At 42.9% G+C, this 24097-nt stretch overlaps 1 protein-coding gene across 13 annotated transcripts in view; it reads left to right on the top strand.

Annotated features, from left to right (window-relative positions):
- Positions 1-24097, top strand: part of Rbms1 (RNA binding motif single stranded interacting protein 1) — a 219632-nt gene that overhangs the window by 72560 nt on the left and 122975 nt on the right. For 2 of the 13 annotated variants that reach the window (XM_059260541.1, XM_059260540.1), the window contains exon 1: positions 4996-5048. The exons of 6 other annotated variants lie outside the window; for them this stretch is intronic. Coding sequence is in view for 5 of the 7 variants with exons in the window: in XM_059260530.1 (XP_059116513.1) it covers positions 12826-12894 (69 nt within the window). In the remaining 2 variants the exon portion in view is untranslated. Of the gene's footprint in view, positions 1-4989; positions 5049-5522; positions 5601-12789; positions 12895-24097 lie in introns of those variants that run through there. 5 more of the 13 variants (XM_059260534.1, XM_059260535.1, XM_059260530.1 and 2 more) reach the window with 5 other exon arrangements.

Here is a 24097-nt window from a genome sequence, read left to right as displayed (position 1 = left end):
TGTATTTTGTACATATCTTATATCAAAGTTTTTTTAATAATAAATGGAAGATAGGTAGGTATGTGGTTGTGTGGATAATAGTTGTTAATAATAGTTGGATAGATGGATGGATGGATGGATGGATGGATGGATGGATGGATGGATGGATGAATGGATGGATGGATGGATCAAAAAACAGAAAGGGTACTGAGGTTAACTGTGCCAATCTTTTGTGTCCCTGTAACCACTCTCTGGTTCATTCTCTATATCTCTCTGTCTTCAAGTTAGGATGACAGTGTGTGTCCTTATCAGTCCTGGTCCTAAATCATGAAGAATTGAGCCATAGGGGCTGGTGGGAGTTTACAGAGACTCTCAAGAGTGCCGAACTGGCAAGGAGACTGGGAGGTGCTGATTTATGGTGCAGCCAGGTCATTGAGCATGTACTGATCTCTTGCTGGATGCCTTTCCACAGAGTAAATAGTACAGAGTGCATGCTGTATCTTGGCATTGTTTTCCCAAGGGAGTTCATAATGTACAACGTGTGTGTGTAGTAAGATGGCCTAATTTATGCATTAAGACAGCCCTTAAAAAATAAAGCAAGGAGTCTCAGGAAATGGGAGCAGGAAAAGCTCAAAGGAGCCAGACCATGAGCTGTGATTTCAACAAAATAAACAGAGAGAGGTGGATGAGTGTGGTCTGGCAGATGGAAGAAGAGAGGCTGTTTCCTGGCAAAGCTCAGAACCAGGAAAGAGCAAGTCCATGGGCAGCCAAAGCGTGAGGAGTAGCTGGAAGATCCATGGGCAGCCAAAGCGTGAGGAGTAGCGGAAAGATCCATGGGCAGCCTAAGCATGAGGAGTAGCTGGAAGATTCATGGGCAGCCTAAGCATGAGGAGTAGCGGAAAGATCCATGGGCAACCCAAAGTATGAGGAGTAGTTAAAATAGAGGTAAAGGGGCAGGGGAGTCAGAGTAGAGTGTCTTTGTGTTTGAGGTGAGTTTTTTAGGAAGTAGAATGATGAAGTCAGAGGCAATATAAAGCTGTTGTGAAAGCTTAGAACATAACATTTGGAAGGAATAAGGACTGGTTGGCAGGAACACAGAATAAATAAGGGATGGTCACAGGAGAAAACTGAAGAGGTTAGTAGTTGTAGCTTGGAGAATCTAAGGGGTAAAACTGGTGGAGAAGGAAAAGAAAGTCAGCAAGAATCAGAGAATTTTAATTTAGAAACAGTTGGGGGGGGGTTGCCATCAATTATGGAAATTAGCTGAATCCTCTCAATTTCATCCCTTAGATTTATAGCGTTTCCAACTGGAGTCACTGTTGGCTCTTATATAATTACATATCTCAACTTTTAAAATGGCTTTTTCTGTTTTTCTTTCCTTCTTTCTTATGAGACAATTCGGTTGAGAAAAGGGAAAATGGGCAGTTAAAAGAAAAACCATCCGTTGTGCGGTCACTTCCTGTATATAGCAGCACCTGAACTGTCTGGAATTCCTCGAGAGTCAACTTCACAAGACATTTGTCTACTCCCACCAGCTGTTTGTGAACTCCTATCAGCTAAAGATACTTTAATTATGGAAGATTCCAAACATATACCAGAGAAGAAACAATGAATAGTTTCAATAGTCATCAGCAATTTGACCATTCTTCCTTGTGGGTAGGAATGTTTTGAGTGTTATGTGATGGAGTGAAATGAATCATCTAATTTTCTATTACTAGGGTTTGTACGTCTACTTGACATAATCTACTAGTCACCAGAAACCTAAACTATGATTTTCTGAAACAAGCGACACTGAGAGACCCAGATAAGAAGGAAAAATCAGTTCTTACAGTGTTTATGGTGTTTTGTAGTGGGATGTATTTAATGATTTCCATGCACACAGCGGGTGTGAAGTCTAAGTTCTTATGACAGCCTCTACAATAGCATATACTTTCAAATCACTCCAGAGATTGTAAATTAGAGACTCTGAGGTGGTACTCATTAACACTGAGAAATTTTGTCTAATAGACTAAAAATTTTAACTTGTTATTGATTTAACATGTACCTCAACAAGCAGCTTTGTTTTTAGTGAAATAATGACATGGATTTGGGTAGTACTTACATACTCTGTTCTGTTTTTGCAGTCCTGGGGTTGAGCTCAGGGTCTTGTAAGTACTAGACAAGTCTCCAGCACTATATAGCATCCTCAGCCTGTACTTGCATATTTTTAGAAGGTACTGTTCATCACCAATTTACATACTTATGAACTTACATTTGAATACTTCCACGTGTACCAAGTCCTGAGTTAAGTGCTTGGTGTATCTTTTGTAAGGTATGTTACTAATTTCTTAAGATGACTTTCAGGGTTAGAACAATAATTTTCACTTGTAGCGGGGGGAACGTTTACAGGTAAGTGAAATTTATAGCTAATCCCAAAGCTTTGGTTAAAACCAGTTTGTTTTGCTTTCCTTGTGGGTCACAGCAGTGAAGTGATAAGGAGAACTGTGTAAGGCCAGAGAGGAGCTGCCAGAAGACTAGTTAGTTCCTGAACACGTACATGAGTCCTTACATAGTAGGTGTTACTCCCAAGACAAAGAAGTCGCTGCTCTGCCTATAACTGCCTTGCCTTGCCTGTGAAGTGATTTCTTTTCATCCACATTGTCGTTTTCTCCAAGTTTTAAGGACTGTGACAGCCATTTCAGACATGTCTTTTCTCTGACTTAAACTGATTACGCAACAGTTACTTATCTGATGATCTGAAGCCCTAGGAAGACTGAGAACTGCCTTACCAGGTTCTGTAGAAGGATGGGAATCTGTGAGAGGTGTAAGATGGAATTCTGCTGTGTACTAGGAAAGGGGTGGGTCTATCTCCACCTATATCTGCAATTGATACATTTCAAAGCACTAATAGCAACAAATGGAGAAGAAGAGTTGGACAAAGACTTAGATTTCAGTTCAACTCCCTTTAACCTTTCTTGTTATATAAATGTTGGTAATATATAAATTCTGCACAAATCACTGATATACAGTGAGGAAACGGCTGAGGAAGGAAACATGGCTTAACTTGCTCCTTGTGATACATATTTCTGGGGAGAGTAGGAGATGCGTTCTCATTTTGATGCCCTGCTTCTGCTATTGTCTTACTCCTTGGTAGCACTGAGTATGTGATTCATTTCCTCTGTGCTCTTAGTTCCTAGGAAGGCTTAAAATGAGTATCTGATAAAATATGCTTTCAGAATTTGTTATGAATGAAAAAGATACTTAAGTCTATTTGTATGCAGTATACTCTGCACCTGTGTACTATATGTTGTTGATGCTAAGACTCACTCTTCAAATATCAAGCTCTTTGAAATTAGTATGAATTATAATTTATGATGTCTTATAATTACTGTCATCCACTTTTTTTTAATGGTAGCGTCTCAGTAACTTTGGGCACTTATAATCAGTAATGTCTTAGATTACATGATGTAGAGTTAATATCTAAATATTTATAGGACGTTGGTGGAAGAGACATGAGGAAGACACTTCTTTTTTATCCAAAAAGGAAAGCAAGAAGATTTTTTTTTTACTCTAAGAGTTGAGGTCAAGAGAGGGCATTTTGTCATGGAATTCCATTTCCTTAAAAGTCACATCCAGAGAGTGCCCTGACAGATTGTTAGAGGGAAGAGCAGTTCCGGAGACCCACATTTAATTCCTAGCTCACAACCACCTATAACTCCAGCTTCAAGGGATCCAACAATCTCTTCTGGATTCCATAGGAATTTGCTTTCATGTGCACATAATTAGAAATGAAAATCTTTTTTTAAAAAGTCACATACAGGGACAAAATGTAGCATGTGCTATAATCTCTCTTTAAATCCCAAATAATCTACAGATTAAAGTGAAGATTCACTATAACAACATGTGTAAAATATATTCTTTAAGATTTGGTCACTTCCCTGACATTTAGCTCTTTCTGAATCAGGTATTCATGGTCTTGAACATAAGAATAAAACAGCCACTTTACCATAGATTTCTTTATGTAAGAAAGCTAGCTACTCTTGCCATTCATTCAGCCAACAAAACCTCCCAGATGCAGGACTGTATGTCAGGTAAATAATCGAAGGATTTATACACTTCTTGGGCAATCCAAGAAGGTTGTGGAGACCCCACCAAAGATGACTGCACTCCACTTTACAATGTATAGAACACCAAAAGAACTTACTTTATAAATCTCCAGAGTACATAGAGTCTGGCCCTGGATGTTACCAGAAGTGATTCGACATTGAAGTTTGTTATAAATTTGGGCAAGTACAGAGAGACATAAGACATTTATCATTAGCCAGTGTGTCCAAGGAGCAAGAGCAGTGCTCATTCAGTCATTGAAGTACTTCTTGAGGGCTCGTTTGATGGCTCAAAAGGTAGAGGAGTTTGTCATCGAGCCTGATTTCACTCCTCAGGACCCATAATGTGGAAGGAGAGGACCAGCTCCCACAAATAAATAAGTGTAATAAAATAAAATAACCCTAGCTTTATTTTTAAAAGAATTTGTTGACTAATTATTGTATGCTGGACGTAGGGATTGGCCCTTATACAATTCTCTCTGGCCTTGAAATTCTGTATTTTTGGCCTTCATGACTTTTGACAAGTTGCCTAACCTACCTATTCACAGAGAAGCATGGAGACATCTTCCCTGCCTCCATCTCTGAGTCTTTAATGGGATGATAAAGTATTTTTATGAATGGTAACATGTTAATGCATGTATTATGCCTACCATTATGAATACACGTGAGTTTATGTGTCTCAAACATTCTAATGTCTTCAGAAGTTATTTACTCCCTCCTGCCTCTCTCTTGGAGAAGAATCTAGATTTTTATAATAATCCTGTGGTTAGCATATCATTCTCTCTGCCACTGTATTTAATGTTAGGTTGAGGGTTGGACAGAGGGTGGTTCAGGGAGTATGTGCTTAATATGGCTTGAGTGTTCTAGGAGTGTCCTTACACTTTGGAATTAGGAATTGCTGATGTCATGATCAGTCATATTGTCATGACAACACCAGAATTTCCTCATTTGCCTTCTCTTCGACTTGGGAGTATCAGTTTGCCACAGGTCTGTCGTCAGTATACCCCGTGTGTTAGATAACTCAGAACTTCTCGTTCTGAAAAACACTTAGGGTGGGGAGTTTGTGTAAGCTCCTTAGGTATCCTATTTCAGGATTCTAAGCTATATATCCTAATGTTGGAAAGTTTGCCTTCATACATATTCAACTGAATAGAAATCCACTTGTGAGTCTATATATTCTGGTTCGAACTCTATAATTCAGTGGAGAATGAAAAGCTTTTCAGCATTCTCATTTCCATTAAGGATGTCATTAATTATTCCAGCATCTTCCTCTTCAGGTGAAATAGACCTAATTTAGTAACGATCTTAGCAACCGAAGAGAAAAGAAACTTTGCATTGGTTTTCTTTCGTATTTGGAATGCTTTGAGCTGACCTCCCATTAGGGACCTTCCCTGACAGTTAGCATTATCTTATAATGACCTTTTTACCGCTCTCAGCTGACATGGGGTTTGTTTGTCCCAGGTACAGTTTGCTATGTGCTGTCACAGTTGTCATCCATCTCATTGAATTTTACTCATGGAAAGGAGGTGGTTATTCCAGGTTTGAACTCATTTTGTTTTCCATGATTTAAAGATTCTGGCTCTAGTTTTTCACAAACTCTGTTCATTTTCCTAAGAACTTTCTGTCACTTTGAAGATGCCTTAGCAGAGAGGTGGGTGCAATTAGCAATGCCCCTCCTTCCTTTCTCCAGCTGTTACTCTGGCCCCAGTGTGCTCACGTGCATAGATGATTATCTTACTTCGAGCTCCCCAGGTAAACTAATTTGAGAGATTCCCCTGTAATAATAGCTTTCCTTCAGAACTTGTGAGTTTAACTACAATTTGTGGAAACTAACTTGAGATATCTGAAATAGTCTGAAAACAGGTCCTCATAGTTTGATAGGTGTGTCCACAGTCCAGGAGCTCCAATGCCGGGCTTCCACGGCGAAGAGGGCAGAAGATAGATGTCTTCCACCTGGGTAATCCAGGAAGACAGTAACTCACAGTGTATGGACTTTCATCTTCTCCCAGGTTCTCAAACACTTGACGGGTTTTTTCCCCCCTATGGAATGTGAGCTACAGGTACAAATTCATTATAATACAAACCAAAACAATACAAAATATTCAAGTTTTAACTTGTTCATTTGAAGGATTTTGTTCTGTTTTGTTTTAGAAAGACTAAGCCATCTGTTGTTTTTATTAAAAAACATAGGGGGAAAAACATATCTTTTAGAGTTTTTGTACCAGAAATTTAAGTGAGCTTTTAATTTTTATTAACCTTTTCAATAAAAGAGTAATAACTATGTTCAAAATTATTTATAACTTTAAAAAATTTTTGAAACATATTTTTTTCATTGAGATAAACGTCCTAAATGGTAGCTAAGGTTTTGATGGACGTATAATTTTACAATTAAACTAATCTCAAATAAGTCTTCTATGACTTTTTGAGGGAAAGTATGTTGCCAATTTTATTTCAGAATTCTGGAAGTTTCTTAATATCATGCCAGCCTGTAGAAGGTAGTTCTTCTTGCCTCTATCACAATTCCATCCCTCCTATTGTCTCCCCACAATAAAGTGGATTGCAAGAGAGCCTGTCTTAGTGACCACTAGTAAAGTGATATCTAAGTATTAGGTTGAAGCCAGAATTATATCTGGACCATTCAATATATAATCTAATAGTGGAAGGTTTGCCTAAGTCAACTGAATAGAAGTTCAGTGTCCAGATCTCCTCAACCTAAAATAGAGTTGCACTCCAGTAAGCCCAGTGTAATTCGAATGTGTTCTCAATTGAAAATGCATATCATAGGCTTAGTCTAGTGTACAGCATGATTTGGTAACACAGTGTACCACAGAGTACTGGATGTTTCCCTAGATCTGTGGTTGATGGGAGCCACGGCCACTTCCCAACAGTCTAAGAGAGTACTATTATATATATATATATATATATATATATATATATATATATATATATATATATATATATTACATAATTATATACTATGTACAGTATATATTACTATATATATATATATCTTCATTAATAGTGGTAATATAGACATCAGATTTGGTTGGGAGTAGAGAAATCCAAGTTCAAACCCCACTGGCACTATGGGTTGGATCTGTGACTTTGGGTAAAAAGAGACAGGCATTCTGTCATGTGTTGTGTGTGTAATATGTTTGTGTGAAATGGCACAGTAAATGACAGCTATTATTAGTTAATCGTCCATGCAGACAAGCTGCACTTGGGCAAAAATCATGTCTTTCCTTTGCTCACTAGGAGAGATTTAAGAGTAATCCAAGCATAGCTTCTTCTAAGAGTCATCAGCATATGGCTATGTTTATGGTGCTCTGTATGTATTCTAGACTTACAGCTACAGTTTTATTTTATTGTAGTGGTTTCATTTTTATACATGTAATTTTGTACATATCTAGGGAGCCTTTGAATCTGGAAAATGATCTACAACTTTTTAATAAAAAGCAAAATAGTATATTTTAGAAAATATTGTTCTGTTCCAGAGATAGTGTACTTCCTATTTTATATAAAAACGGAAATAGAAGGAATTTGTTGATCTCATATTTTTACGTCTATTTTGCTAGCAGTCAGTCAGAAGTTTTGTGAGCTTTTAAACACACTCTTAAATGAGATTTTTTTCATGCAAATGACTTATACTAACCAATGCTATACTATTACTTTTTAAGCATTAAAGGTTGTGATTTAGAACAATGTTAAATGAGTTTTTGTTGTTCCTTTCAGTCCTCAATTGATCCAAATAAAACAGGGTCTTTCCAGTGTTTTAGTATGTGGTATGAGGACAGAAGCCACTGTAGACCTTTACTTGTAGAAGTATGCTATATAAGAGGTATCTTATCTTGTTGGAAAGCCTATCAGAAGTTAGCTCCATCACCGTACTTTGGACTGTCTTCTGTTAATGTGAGTGTGCATGCGTGGATGTGTTCATACACATGCATGTGCATATGCTTGCCTGTGGATGACCTTGGGAGTCAGCCTTAAGAGCACCCTTCACCTCTTTTGAGACAGGGTCTTTCATGTGGCTGGAGCTCACCAGTTAGGCTAGACTGGGTGGTCAGCGAGCCCGAGAATCACGCTCCACCACACCTCGTGTTTTACATGGCTGCTGGGCACCGAACTCATGTTAAGCTTGCATGGTAGGCACTTTACAAACGGAGATATCTCTCAGCCCCACTGATTTTGTTTGTTTTTACTTTTAGTCAAATCACCCACATGTTCCTCTCTTAAAAGAGGCTCAATAGCATGGAGATCCGTTAAGTTTCAGGGTAGGAATCCTTGGGGGTTTCGACTCTTCCCAGCAATGATCTCAGCTTTGACTACCCCACGGACCGTGTCCAGGTCTGTTTTTCCTGCTCTTCCGCACAGTGCTTCCTTCTGAGCATGCTCCCAAACAAAACATTTATGGAGCCGAGCCTTCCACACCCATGTTATATCCTGTATCGATCTCCCCTGCTGTGGACTCCCACAGCACGCTACAGTCTAGACCACTTGCCCAGCACTTACCACTTACGGCCTTGTATTGCTGCTGCAGGGGTTACACATCTTAACATCTAGGAACTTGAGACACGTCTTTTCTTTTGAGATGCAACATTACAGATCTTGAGAAAGGTCAGGGCTCTGTCTTTGAACCTACCCAGGCCTCGATTTTCAACACTACTCTTCTCAACAGGTAGGCAAGTCAGTTTTCCTTACCTTTCCCTTGCTCCTCTGCATTGTATATATTTTACAACCCCTCTACCCTCCTGGGGTCGTTGTGAAAGTGAAACATGAAAAACCAAGTCTTGGTTTCCTGTGGTTTCCGTAGGATGAACGTCGTCTAATGTCATCCTCAGATTCCAGTTGTGCAAGCTCTTCGCTATCATGGAAGGCATCATGACCCATGTCTCATCTCCCCTGCTGGCACACAGGCTTGTGCTTGTCCTGGTTGCTCCATTGTCATTATCCTTGTGTGTAGACCTGCCCCACAGTGTGATCTTGGATACTGCTCGGTCTTCCTAGTCGTGAAATGGCTCTCACATACAGCTTCTTAAGAGGAGACTGGAGAGCAAGGGAGAAAATCTTCAGGGGAGCTAGGCTCTCGAAACAGACACCTCATCAAACTGATTCTTTTCTTGGTGATAGTCTCTGTAGTTGGATGGCCTTAAAAGACATTTTCGTTCAGCTGTCCAACAAGCGGGTATTGAAAATGACCTCCTCTTAGCTAAATGTGGCTGTTACTTGCCATGGAGTACCAATGTCCCCTCCCTTCTGTTCTTTGACAGTCTTCTACACTTAACTATGCAATCATCAGATATTATACTACCCTCCACTGCTATAAAACCTGGAAGACAATCCTAGCTGCTGCCATTTATTGAGCCTGGAACCTTTTTGATGTAACACTGTACTTAAAACAATCCTGTGAAGACCATCTGAGACGCAGAGACCCCAACTAGCTTGTCCTAAATTGTATGTCGAGTGAGTGGGGAACTGAAATATGGAGTCAGATTTGTTCAGCTCTGCTCTGTCTCGGGTGTTACAAAGAGACAAGAAATTCTTTCAACTCATCTAAACAAGGGTGTGGTTTAAGTATATATACGGTGTTTGAGGGGGCTGCTACTCTGATGAGCCAAAACCTCTCCAGGGACTCCCTCCATCATCTATCTCGCCACCAAGTGCTCAGGGCTCCTGGTGTCTGCTCTGCTGTTCTCCCGTCTGCTGCCAGTCAGCTTCCTGTTTACTCATAGTTTCTGCTTCCTCATAACCTTGGCTTGCATATGGTTTTGGCTTGCTGTGGCCTCCTCTCTACCCCCAGGCACTCTAGTTGTTTCTGTCTCTTTACTAACTGGTTTAGCCCTAGGAGTTTTCTGAATCCAATTCCCATGGGTGAGAATCAGATTGGTGCGTTCATGTTTTCAATCCCACCCAGATCATAGGTCACTGGCCAGTCTGCGGATGGCCTGCCCCTTGGGTCAGGTTCCCACAGCTTTACCTAGGGCTGAGGGTGGGGGAGGAGGAGGTAGGCAGCTAGCTCAGGCCCTACAAAGAGGGCAGGCTCCACAGCACTGAGTCTCACCTTAGCAGCTTGCGGTCTCTCTGGTCTGTTTCTTCACTTTCTGTTTTAAGATACATCTCTTACTTAGAAAAAAATAATAAAGTCGGTTTTTCTAGATGGACCTCACTAGACTCCATCCCAGCCATTGATTGCTCTTACAGCTACTTGCTCATGGATGATCATTGATTGTATGTGTTATACACATGGTTTCACATTCCTGCTATTTCCCTTAAGTTGGGTATTTCGGATTTGAGTGACCTCACTACCTTTTATACATTTTGAGGAAGATCAATCTTTTCTTCTTTGTATTAATGCTTTGTAGATAAGATTCTAGGTCTACTTACGTTTGGAACTTCTGAACCCAAGTGTACATTTTTTTTTAAACACATGCCTCTGTTTTCTATTTTTAAGCACTTTATGTGATACTATAAACTACATGCTGTTAATTCTTAGATTTTTTTTTTCAGGCTTAAAGTCGGTCCTTGTTCTTTCAATATTTTTTTTGCACATTTTACTAATATCAGATTTTTTTGATCATGTCTTTAAATTTGGTTATCAACTAACATTTTCTTCTTATCTCTAGAGAACTACTATCCAATCGCGTGTTAACATTTTAGAATAGAACAGCATCCAATGGGTCATGACCCAGCAAGTGCATCATGACTTGAGAAGAAAGCCATAAAAAAAAAAAAAATAATAATGCTGCTCTCCTGTGGTTTTGATTGTGGTTTCCTAAGAGACCAGTCACTACAATTGAGGTTGTGCAGGGGCCTTTTCTATAGATGTCTGGTCGGCGTCGTGGTGGTGGTGGTGGTGGTGGTGGTGGTGGTGGTTTGGAGGACAGCGTGTATGTTGGGCAGTCAGTCCTCAGGAAAAGACAGCTTTGACCTGAACAGTTGGAACTAAAACTGCCCATTTTATATTTGTGCTGGGTCATAATGACAAGTGACAACAACTGCTCGCACAGAGTAGTGGAAGAGAGTTCTGGTCTCCCCACTGCTTCCCAGGCTAAGCTGTGCTGTGATCTTGAAACTCTTTAAGGGGCAGATAGCCTGCAAATTTTATGGAGAAAGTTCTTACTTGCCATTGTGCACCAAGGACCTTATCCTTTGCTCCTTAAAAAAAAAAAGTAAGTGAAGAGAATTAGGATTGTGTGTGTGTGTGTGTGTGTGTGTGTGTGTGTGTGTCTGCTCTCAGTAGGAGAGACTTGCTATCTATTTCTTGTTACTTTTGCTGGGGCTTCAGGGAATATGGAGGCAGTTTACCAGGTCAGCAGCAGGATATCTGGGAAGTATATTTTTCAACTTGCTGTTGTCAGAAAAGCTTCTGCATGGCCTCACTTTTGCTAGAAAGTTGGCGTTCGCTGCTTCCACTGTGACAGCCAGAAGTTGAGTCCCTTCACTTGTTAGACAAGCTGGGATTTTTTCATTATCATAGCAGATGGGCCTTTCCAGGAAGATGTTAGAAGCCAAGGAAGACCTGTGTGTGTGTGTGTGTGTACCATGGATGTAATCCCGGGACACTGGAATACTCACTAGGGAGCCCGCCAATTTAAAGATGGCAATCAGCCCTATCCAGAAGTGGCATGCATGTCATGACCACCGGCTTTTGAGGTTTCCCCATCACACAGGTTCAAAGCGTGATACATTCAGAGAGGTGACTGAGAAAAGGACCGCGGGAAAAGCGGCTTTTATTTTTTTCCACCTGGGAACAAAGGAAATTACTCCTGTCTTTGTCCCTTTCTTGCCCTGTGGTCGTCTTTAGTAACTAAGTTGAGGAAGCTTTCCTATCCACTTGTGTCGTTTTCAGGAAGGACACATCTCCCACTCAGATGGCTTACATGATTTTCACTGCTTTTTTGATACTGTCGTTTTAAAGGAAAACTCTTGCTCTGCGGCACAAGAATGAAATTGAAAACTTTCCCGGGCGTATTTGGGTGAGGGACTGGAGAGGAAAAACCCGTTTGCTCTGCAAAAATGTAGCCTGCGAATTGGGGGACGAAGAGGTGTGCTGGAAGGCTGATTTGTACCGGGAAGTGGGAGTAATTATCCGCGCCTTTTCGGGAACTGGGGCTGATGGGGAAGATGAAAGAAAAGGCGGCCAGTTGGCTTCCTATCCAGGTGTTCCAGCGGTTCCCGAAGCGATGCCCTTAAAAGGGGCTACCAAGTGGGGCGCGAAGCCCTGGCGAAGCATCGCCAAAGGGCCTGGGGTGTCTGCTCCCAGGAATGTGCGGCATGCGGGGCGCCAGACCCAACCATTGCACGGGATGGGGGCGCCTCGCAGTCCGGGTTGCCGCCCCAGCCGGGGAGGCCGAGCGCGGGGGCCGAGGCCGGGGGAGCGGGGCGCGGCCGGCGAGCTAGCGAGCGAGCGGGCGGGCGGGAGGCGCGGGAGGGCTGGGCGCGGCACAAGGCGGTGCGCGGCCGCTTCCCCGCCCCCGGTCGGCGCGCTCTCGGGGCGGTGGTTGAGGCGGCGGGAGGTGGGGACGCGGCGGCGCTGCTCGTCCGCTGCCGCCGGCACCGCGCGCGAACTCCGGTCCATGGCACGCAGGGCGGCGGCCCCCGGAGCTGCTCGAGAGTCGCCGGCCGCGCGCGCCGCGCCGCACTTTTAGGGCGGGAGCCGCGAGCCAGTCTCCGGCCGCAGCCTCCGCCGGCCCGGACAGGCAAGAGGGAGTTCCCGGAGCGCCGCGGCCCGCCTTTCCCCAGCGCCCCGCGCCCCACGCCCGCGATGATCTTCCCCAGCGGCAGCGGCCACCCCGGCGCCGCCGGCGGCTGCAGGACGCCCTACCGCAAGCAGGTGAGGCTGCCGCGCTCCCCGGGCCTGCGCCGACCGGGCGGGGCGGTGACCGTGTTTCGGAAGGAGGCGGCGGGCGGGGAGATGCCCGGGGGACCGGGACCAGGACGGGCGGAGAGGTGGGACGGCCCGGCGCGCGGCCAGGGGCTCTGTCGGCCCGCAACAAGTTTGGGGTTTTCCTGGAGACCTTTGTGTGCAGAGGAGCCCGGAATAAGTGGGGACACCGTTTTGCATTGCACTAGGGACCTCCAAGAAACCTGTCTGATTCATAGGGAACCCGGAAGACGTATGTGAGTGAGTGTGTGTGTGTGTGTGTGTGTGTGTGTGTGTATTCGCGCGCGCCTCCTTATTTATTTATTTTTTTTTTAAGAGAAGAAGAAGAAAACCAGGAACTTCTGTCACTTTCTCAACGTTTTCAGAAACAGGGAAATCCTGTGACAGAGATACTGGGATACGCCTGAGTCATACACACGCCTTTTCCTATTCTAATTTTGTTTCATACATTTTCTAGCAGATTGAACGCCAAAGGCACTTAAAAGGTTAGATCCGCGTCCCCTGCCTGGAAAAGGAGTGCACTGTCAGGTTTTAGTTTCGGTCTTTTGTTTTTGAAAGAAGGTTACTGAAGCCATGTTGTGATAAATCCCACAGCCTCAGCAGCAGCAATAACAAAACCTAGCTCTAAATTATGTTAAAAATGTGCAGGTCTGTTTAGAAAAGGTTAAATTCATTTAGAGGTCAGTGGCAGAATGCTTGTTAAAAAAAAAAAAACTAAACAGTATTGCAGAGCCTTTCCCTCCATAATAAATCTCTAGTCTACAGCCTCAGCCACAGAGACAGATCAATTAAGTTATCCCAGTAATGATACCAGCAAACCGTATCCCTCCATGTAAACTGTGGTTCCATTAAGATCCAGATGCATGGCAGTGATGCCTGGTGACTTTCTTGTGGCTGTTCATAGGATTGTTGTTCCCGCTGTCTTTGGGGTTTTTTTTTTGTTTGTTTGTTTGTTTTTTTAAAAAAAAGAAGAAAGAAAGAAAGAAAAGGAGAAGAGAGAAAAAAACCCTCTGTCCCAGCATCAGTCCATCTGAAATGTTTCCACCGTGTCAAAAAGTACCATTCTCTATTTTCTTCTCTTTGGATCTTTTGTTTGTTAAATTTCCCTTTAAAAGAGGTAAATGTCCCTGGTTTTCATGCCCACCGTGTCCAAGCCCCAGCCACTTTCACCTGGATTAAGAAGTCCAATCAGTGGATTACAAAATTACAATCTGTACTGATGACTTGGCTGACATCAGTGTCCAGATTGCCAGGATTCACCAACAGGCATCTCTAAAACTCACTTCATGTGGCTTTCTTTAAAATAAGTGCCCCTCAGATGCCTTGTGCTAGCGTCAACTTCAGAAGTGAAGCCAATTTACACTAAGTATTCTCCCCCCTCCCCCCCCCACCTCTCTCTACCTGAAAAGATGGCTAATTATGTTAGGGCCTTGTGTATTCATTTATTTGTTGTCAAAACCCAGCAGGGTATTAGCTCTGAAATGGGAAAAGGCTCTGAGGGTGAGGCCTTTTGCTGAGAGAGGCTGGCCTCTTGTGTGTGGAGGGGGACAGCCTGCTGGCTGGAGCATGCTGATAAGATGCAGTCTTTTCAGGAGTCTCCTTAGATTCAAAGACGAAAAGGGCTGACTGAATCAGAAAAAACAAACAGACTTTCTTTTTTCTATAGGCAAAGAAAGAAATGAATGTGTAGGCATTATACAGACACAAGACCCCGGGTACCAGCGGTATTTGAGTCAAAGGTCTCTTTTGTTAGTATTTTGCCATTCACTGGAAAAGCACACTTCCAGCACAGGGACCTGGTTACCGTGAGTGACTTCATGATCTCATCCTGGCTTAGCCTGAATGGGAAATCTAATTAATACTTTTTTTTTAATATAAGATTCTGTTATGTTAAGCTCGCACCTTTCAGTTCATAATGCTTTCTTCAGTTTGGCGACAGAATTGGCAATTTTCAGGCTTATAATACAGGTTGATTTTAATCTAGAAATACATAATCAGCTGTTAGAGCTGATTTCAGATAACTTCCTTGAGGAGTGAAAAAGGAATGTAAAGGATACTTAAATCACCTTTGGAACCCATACAAGTCAGAATCACTCTCATTATACACATAGAATAGTAGAACCTCACTACCTGCTGGTTGATGTTTTGAATGCTTTCTGTGGATTAACTGATTTCATCACATTGGCAGCAGCCCTGTGAGGCAGGTAGTATTAGTCTCCACTTTACAGTGAACACTGAGGCTTGGATTAAATAACTTGCCCAGAGTCTATACCACCCCGTTTGCAGAGCAGGGACTTAAGACCTCACACTACAATTGCCTTCTGCCATGTATATCCCAGAGAACACCCATGTTAAGTTTCTCGGGGTCAGTCCCTACCTACCCTCCTGTGTGTGTGGGGGTGTATGTTGTGAGACAGAAGGTGAAGGGTGGAGTGAAATTGGATGAGTTCACAGTGTTTGGTGGGAGCATTGATGTCTGAATTTTGCTGTGCTGAATGATTGTTAGTCCATTTTGCATTTTACATATGTGGGAGTCACCTAGTTTCAGTAGAAGCAGAGGTGGGCCTTGCTTATCCCTCTCTCCCCAAATGCTGTAGCCAGGGCACCTGGGATAAACAGGATTTTCCTGCATCACGGGCCTGTGGGTACATACACCTGTTCAGCTCAGGCCAGCAGGATACGAGTATGCCTACTCTTGTGACTACCTGCTAGTCAGTGCCTAGGTAAAAGTAGTCTAAGTTTCTGAAGAAATGGGCACATCCTATCACCGTAGGTTGTGACTTGCAGACCTGATATTCCCCAAGTAGGTACAGTCTGATTACGTGAAACAAGCATCCGTCAACGGAAGTGAAACCATTGATCAGGACTTTCTTGATTGTGAAAATGTTTCATTGTGGCTTGAAAGGGAAAGAAAGTTCTTCATACTTGAAAAGTCTTTACAAACTGAAAGTGAGTATTTCCAGTTTTATTTAGGGTTATGTTTCTTGAGGTTTTTTTTTTAAAAAAACTATTTTTTCTTGTTTCCTTTCTTCCTTCATACAGCTCCTTCCTTGGGATAGTTGACTCAGTGATGTCATGGAGTATTCGTTTTGCAGATCATGACATGTAGCAAAGCCTTTTTGGCTGAGTGTGTTGCCCTGGTGGCTTGTCGTAGGGTTTTGGAAGTAGGTGAGTGAATGTTAAGAATTTCCGTGTGGCTGTCTCTCTTTAACAACTGGGCTTGCCTTTTGAGAGAGAGGTGTGTTTTAGAAAATCTTGCTCACTTTTGGTGAGGGAAGTACTTATCACCCCAGTTTAAGTAGATTTACAGTTTGCTGCTTTCTTGAAGATTAACTGGGTGTAGCTGCACGTGAGGAATTCCACAGTGATTCAATGTTTGGCCTTGTTTAGGAGATGACAGAGAAAGCTGTTGATTACTCCTCGCCAAGCAGTTTCTGTTTGCAGCCATTCGTGGTTAGTAGATCGTGTTTTGTAAAGTTTGTAGATTAAAGTTGTGTGTGGAACATATTTAAGTGACTAGTGCCTAAGCCAGTCCCAATGTGTTTTTGTTACACAAAGGCAAACATTTAGGCAGAGATTGGAGATTTGTTTGGTATGTGTAAATAAAGCTCTGTGTCTTTTTATATTATATTCTCTCTGTGTGTTTGTGATTCACTAGTATTGATGATCCAAAGTGATGGGTTCTCATAGGCTTTTGTGAAGTGTAGACCCTTCCATGGCTGCACAGCGTTTCTGCTAGGTGTACCTTTGACATCTCATTGTATTTTCCATGGTTCACATTATGTTTTGAACACGTTTCTGGATTTCATTTTTTTTCCCCTTCCTCTATGAGATAGACAGCTATCACGAGCATGCACCATAAATGGTTAAAATTATTGTATTTTTGATCTGTTTCTTTGTGGGAGGGGGACCCAGATTCCTGTGGATGTTTCTAACATTCTCATCGAGCAGGAAATACTCGAGGCATGTATGTCATCTCCTCCCTTCACCTCAGTTGTGTTTAATCCCAACCATATCCGCACAAAATGGAGAAGGCACTGGGAATGAAATGGGCAGTGAAATTAAATGGCCTGGTTAGTGGAAGCTGGGTCTTTGGGGTCAAGGGCTGTGTCTGCTACCAGAAAAAGAGGAAGACGCTCTGTCAGGAGCAGCTGAGCCCCTGTGCTTCCCTTTACTTAGCCTCTGAAAGACATGTAGTGCACAGGGTACCCTGGTTTAGCATGAGGAGTTGAGGCACACTGTCATTCATGGTTTTTGTTTGTTCCAAAAAGGCTTTTGCTCCAGGGTTGTCAGCTAGCATAGTGGATGTTGAGTAAAATTAGAATCTCAGATAACCTTTTTTTTTTTTTAAAGTGTAAGTGTTTCAAATATATTGTGCTGCCTGTTTTTATTTGCTAAATCCAGCAATTCTATCTTGGGGAACCCAATTCACTTTTTAAAAACTAGTTATAAAACATGATTATAAAACATCCTGTTCTTGTTTTTCCATTTAAAAAAATTTGCCTCTTAGCACATCCCTTAAGGCCTGATGAAAATGCAGATCTCACCCTTTACCTTCTTCAGCCATTGTGGTCAGCGCTTCCTCCTGAACTGCAAGACCTTGGCTGGAGTTCTGGCTCTACCTTTCCCCGGCCTTTTCACTTCCCTGAGCCTGGGGTTCTGCTGACTAAAGATAATTGCGCACACTCACAAGGGGGTGGTTGTTAGTCCTTCTAAGGTGCTATTATTATTAATGTCCCCACAGAGCAGGTAGCAGCAAGTGGTCCCTGGAGACACTGTGAGGTCCTAGGAGACCTTGATGTGGTCTCTAAAGAATGGACCCTGTTTACAGCCTCTTAAGAAGGGACTGTGTTCAGGCTGTGGGCAGCCTCAGAGGAGGGTGTGAGTCCTTGGAGTTCTCAGCCACATTATTTTAAAAAGAACTAGTTAGCAGAAACGTGGATCTTTGCCTTTAAACAGCTGTTGGTGTGTTGTTTGCATCCTCTGTGGAGAAGCAAGCCCTCCCTTGCACCTCTAGTTTTTACTTTATGCAGGTTTTGGAAAGCAGAAGGCAGAAGCACTGGTCATTCTTAGCCGTGTTTAAATTTGCTTTACAACTCACAGATTTGATCATTCGTGCAGGCAGGCTTGGTTTCCTGGAGTCCATCCTTTGCTGTGTCTGTCTGTTTGATCTTTCAAAGATGTCATCTTTACCTACTCATAAATAGAAACACTTTTTTTTTCCTTTTGTCCTTTGGTGTCTGTAGGTGTTTGGTGGGGGTTTGTTTTTCCAACTTGCGTTTGTACAGAGTGCTTGGCTTGCTGCATCCTAAAGCCTCCTGGAGTTTAAAATAGGATAGATACATTTTGTAGACAAGGAGAAAGGGGTTTTCTGGAGTTAGGATAAGGTTAATAAAAAAAAATAGGGAAACCGAATTCTGGGTTAAGCTAATGAATTAATGCAGCCGTTAGTATTTAACACTTTTTAAGTGAGAGTGAGTACATACGACACCTTTATTTGAATTTTTGTGACCCGGAGGAAAATCTCTGGGCCCCACTGTAAGCTCAGGGAATTCCAAAACAATGAAATAAATGTAAGGTTTGTGTTCATTAATTGCATAGCCAATACAATTTTTAAAACTTAACTTTAAAATATTGGGGCTGAGTGTGATGGTTATAATTGTAGCACTTAGCAGGCTAAGGCAGGAGGATTCCAAGCTTGAGGCTAGCCTGAGCTACTTAGTGAGACCTTGCCTCAGTAAATAAATAAGTAAAGTAAAACTAAACCAGGAGGAAATGTTCATTGCTGTTTCTGTTGTAGATCATGACTGGCTTCCTCTCTTGGTTCTTCATATTGTTTTTCCACCCTTCCATTAACTCCTGCCACCTAGAATACAAGTATGTAGTTCTTGGATTATCAATTTTTTTGAAAGTGAAAAATCTTGAAAGGATACTTATCTTTAGTCTCTCAAAATTGTGGTGAAATACTAAAGAATTCTTTCATGTTGAGAATGTCCAAGAATAGCAGCACAGGGCTGGTCTCCAGGGTACACACCTACAGTCCTTGCTACTGTGGAGACCCAGGTGGGAGGGCACTCAAGGTCAGACTGGGCAGCAAAGCAAGAGGTTACCATACAAAAATACAAAGGATCTCCTGACACACACATCACTGCTTATTTCTCATGTACACACACACACACACACACACACACACACACACACACACACACACAGAGTACTGCTTGTTTCTCATACACACACACACACAGAGAGGCACACATGCACACATGGCACACACACAGGGCACTACTTATTTCTCATATATACACATATACACACACTCATGTGCACACACACACTCTCATCTGCACACACACACTCATGTGCACACACACACTCATGTGCACACACACACACACACACACACACACATACATTCTGCTTGTTTCTCTTCTTTGGCCTCAGTTTTAAGGTGTGATTCTTTCTTGCTATTTCTGATTCTCTACCTTAAAAAATCCTATGCCACCTTTTTGGAAACTATTTATTTTTTGATACTTTTTTAATATTTAATAATAATAGATTTTTTCTATTTTGAGTAGACCACCTAAACTCTTTAAAAAAAATTTTCAAGGCACTAACTTACGTACATGAACTAATGTGGGCAGGATGCAGCCAAATATGTGCAATTTCATATTCTAGGTCACTGTTCTAGTTTGGTTTCTGTTGCTGTGTTAAACACTGTGACCAGAAGCAGCTGAGGGGGGTGGCATTTATTTGGCTTACACTTTCATGTCACTGTCCCATCATTCAGGGAAGTCAGACTCAGAGTAGGGACCTAGATGCAGGAATTGAAACAGAGACCATGGGGAGGAACATGGCTTACTGGGTTGCTCTCAGTGCCATACTCAGCTTGCTCACCCCTGCCCAGGAGTGACACTACCCACAGTGTGGGCCCTCCCACATCCATCGCCAATCAAGAAAATGACACACAGGCATGCCTACCAGCCAGTCTTCTGGAGGCGAGTCCTCCACAGAGGCTCCTTCTTCCAGAAGACTATGGTTGGTTTGTGCCAAGTTGACAACATGAACTAGCATAGTTACTTTAAAGAATAGCTGTTGTAAGTGTTGAGAAATTCTTTCGGCTGTCCATCTTCTTTGACTTAAAATTGCATATAAATACAACAGTTTTCTGGACAGATAAATACCCCCACACATTTTCATTGCCGTATTACACATGACAAACCCAGACTGTTCCGCTTCTGGCATGTTCTTCTCTGGTTATAATTTATTTTGACTAGTCATGATTGTCTTCGTCGCAAACTTCCTTTACAGCTTTTTCAAAGCGCAGTATGGTGGGAGGTGTCATTTCAAAGAGGCGTGTTTAATGTATAACGAAGCAGAGAGGATTTCTGTAAGCCGGAGAAGACAGATCAATTCAGCACTACAGAAGCACTTCTCAATATGCAACCTAGGGGAGTTTGGGTGGCTAGGGGACATTGTTGCTGTGTGCTGCAGAGGCTCTAAGGCTTGGGGGCCAGAAGAGGATAGATAAAGGGCCAGAGGCTAATGGATAGGGTATGAGAAAGACGTGGCGTTACCGTGCTAGCTTTTCATTTTACTCCTCCATGCTCATCAATAGGTCAGTTGACGGTATCTTTGCAAGTTGTGTTAATTTGGTACTGTGTAGGTTGGGAACAAGACGTAGCCCTGTGTTTCACATTCATCCAAATTCTTATATCCTCCCACCCCAGCCCTTTCATCCAGTGCCATCATCTAGCACTTAGGGCCTCTCTTCTTTGTCCTTTGGGGAACAGATTTTAAGACAAAGTTTTGGCCCGGCAGCGGTGGCAGAGCCAGGCAGATCTCTGTGAGTTCAAGGCCAGCCTGGACTACAGAGCAAGATCCAGGACAGGCACCAGAAATACACAGAGAAACCGTGTCTTGAAAAACCAAAAAAAAAAAAAAAAAAAAACCAAAAAACAAAAAAAACTAAACCAAAAACAAACAAACAAACAAAAAACCAAAAAAAACCTGTCATTTTGCCTGGGTGGTAGTGGTGCATGCCTTTAATCCTAGCCCTTGAGAGGTAGAGGCAGGTGGATCTCTGTGAGTTTGAAGGCCACCAGCCTGATCTACAGAGCTAGTTCTAGGACAGCCAAGGCTACAGAAGGAAACCCAGTCTCAAAAAACCAAAGAAAAAGAAATAAAACCACATCATTTTGGTTTAAGACCTCTTATGATCAGCCCAACCATTTCTATTCACATAGTCTGCAGAGTACTTTGTATCTGTTTCTTATTCTCAATTTTACAGGTCAGACTATCCACCAACTCAAGTAGAGTTAGGTGTTTTTTGTTTGTTTGTTTTTGTTTGTTTGTTTGTTTGTTTGGGAAAAGTTTAGCTGCAACTCAGAAATGGGTTAGTTACTGAATGTGTAGAATAAGTTAAGTGGTTTCTGGATAGTCACAAATCCTAAGGAAGAAAAGAGTTGGCCAGGGAGAAGCACCCAGAAAGCTGAGTGTCCTGCCTGTTAAACAGCTAAGGGATAGTGAGGACCCAAAAGAAAGCAATTCCATTTTTTTTCATAGGAGGAGTTACTACATTACACAGGCCCCATAAGTTCGTACTTCCAATGTTGCATTGATTGACTGTTTCTTCCAAAAGCTTTTGTGGCTGATATGAAAGCTGACTCTAGGACAGTGCTCCTGTTTCTGACTCAGGAGAGGGGCCAGTGGCTGCATCCTCCTGCATGCCTTTCAAGTGGATGCTGAATTACAACAGAGGCTTTGAAGATGGGGAAGACAGGTTTTACTGGGGGACTAGTGAGTGGTTGAGGTTAGCAGAATGCAGGGCAGAGGTTGAAGGGCAGAGAGCTGTGAGATCACCCTTACTAAAATAGATGAGAGCAGAGCCTGAGCTTGGAACATATCATAATAGAAATGGAGATGTCAGATGGAGTAGTGGCGAGGGGCCAGAGTGGCTATTGGCATACTGCTTGGGAGAGGCAAGGGGTTCAAGACAAGGAGGTCCCCAGTTTCAGTCTTGGTTTGGAAGTTGAAAAGCCCCTGTAGCTTGCTTGGCTCAGTGATAGGAGAACTCTGGCCTTTCTGTTACAGAGATTTTCTACATTTTTAAGATGTTATAATAAGGAGGGGTAGGATTGCTAAATCCTGCTGCTGGCATTCTATCCAGACACCAGGAATGCCAAGTGTCCTGTGGAGTTCACAGTAGTTTCTTGAAGGGAAGTGTCCAGCCTTTAATGGGTCATTGTACTTCTGGGTGAGAACCACAGTGGGCTGTACACATTTTGCTGCTTTCTTGGGTGTTGCCTTCAAGTCATGGTGGGGGCTGCCTCACATGGGTGCAGAGGTATTTCTTTTTTTTTCATGTTCATCCTGGCATTCAGAGGTCTCTTACCACTGTGTGGGTGCCAGGGATCAAACTCAGGTAATCAGGTTGGGCAGCCGGCACCCTTCCCCACCAGGCCATCCCAAAGGCCTCAAGTGTGTTTTTGTTGTTGTTTGTTGTTGTTTGGTGTTTGTTTTGGTCATCTAGACCACCTATCACTCGAGAGCCATCTATTACATATATGAAAGAAAAGGCCACAGAAGCTGTGTGTGGTGCACGCCTTTAATCCCAGCACTTGGAAGGCAGAGTCGGATGGATCTCTTGGAGTTCGAGGCCAATCTGGTCTACAAAGAGAGGGTTCCACAGCAAGTGCCACAGATTCAAACATCTCCCAGTTCAAGAGGAATATGACAGAAGTACAGGTCGCAAGGGCAAGGGGCCAGAGGGCTTGTTTCACACAAGAAAAAGGTTTCTATGGGAGGGCAGTGAGTTTGCCCTGACCATTGGAACTTAGCTCCACCGGTTGCTTGTTATTCTCCTCTCTTGCGGTCCCAAGTTTGTTCAGAAGGCAGTTAGCATATAGAGGTGGGGCCTAGGGAGACGAGCATTGAGAGAAAATGAACACACTCCAGGGAGCGGAGCAGGTGTCCAAAAAGGAATGAAGTCCAGCCTTGGGGAGGTGAGTTCTAACCAGGAAGGAGCAGGCTGGGCCTGGGACACAGTAGGTGACAGCAATCTCAGAACTCTGACAGAATGCAGAGTCTCCCAAGCCCTTTCAAGGAGAGCTTGTTGGCTCTGGTAAATGATGCTCAGAGGTCATGGAAGACAAAGGCGGCTGAGAGACTGTTAGAATTGTCTGTTGGGAGGTCACGTTGTGTGTCTGTGGATCTGAAGTTTCCAGAGAGCACTGTGAGTGCAATGGGGCAGGAAGGGGGAGCAGGAGGAAGCACATTCCAGAAGGTTTAAAGAATAGATGAGTGAGGAGGGTGTGTCTTTTGGAAAGTCAGGCACAAAAAAAGAAGAAGAGGAAGAAGGAGAAGAAGGAAAAGAAAGAAAGAAAAGAAAGAAAGAAAGAAAGAAAGAAAGAAAGAAAGAAAGAAAGAAAGAAAAAGAAAGAAAAAGAAAGAAAGGAGTCCCTCCCAGTTGAAGAGTGACAGCCTGCACAGGTCTGTTTTAGAGTCTGTGTTGAAGGCACTTGGAAGAGCCGGTGGAAGTAGGCTTTATTTTTAAGAACCACTGAGGTAAGAATTAGCCCTACAGGAACTGGATTCCAGAAAGTTGGTGACAAGCTTGGGTTAGGTGTGAGACGGAGCCGGTGAGGGAGAAGGTGACCAGAGGGGTGTTAGGTCTTCTGTTCAGAGAGACAAGGCAGGGAAGCCTGAGAGAGGACTGTAAGTTTCAAGGAGTTTGACAGGAGGATTTGGAGTTCTTGGGAAGTTGGTAAGCACTGAAATGAGGTCGAGTTAGCGGTGGTGAGAGCCCAGCAGCCCACGGCGGCGTGATGTTCTGATCTCTCTGAAGCGGTAAACTGGGTGAGTTCTGGAGAATGGGTTTGTGTGGTGTTTGTCATTGGTCAAGGGACAACTGTATAAAACCTGAGGGCACTGTTAGGAATGCTGAGGAGGCAGGTAACTCAAGGGAGGAGGTCGTGTGTGTGTGTGTGTGTGTGTGTGTGTGTGTGTGTGTGTGTGTGTGTGTATGTGTGTTCAGAATCAGGAGTGTAGCTGTTCTCTTCAGACACAGAGAAAAATCTGGAGAGTGAGGTGATTTAAAAAAAAAAAAGCTCTATTATTTCAAGGTCAGGTTTTTTTTTAAAAAATACAACAT

Source organism: Peromyscus eremicus, chromosome 4 (genome assembly GCF_949786415.1).
Source record: "Peromyscus eremicus chromosome 4, PerEre_H2_v1, whole genome shotgun sequence".
NCBI classification, from domain to species: domain Eukaryota; kingdom Metazoa; phylum Chordata; class Mammalia; order Rodentia; family Cricetidae; genus Peromyscus; species Peromyscus eremicus.
Note: the sequence above shows the minus strand (reverse complement) of the source record. Positions and strands in the feature narration are given on the sequence as shown.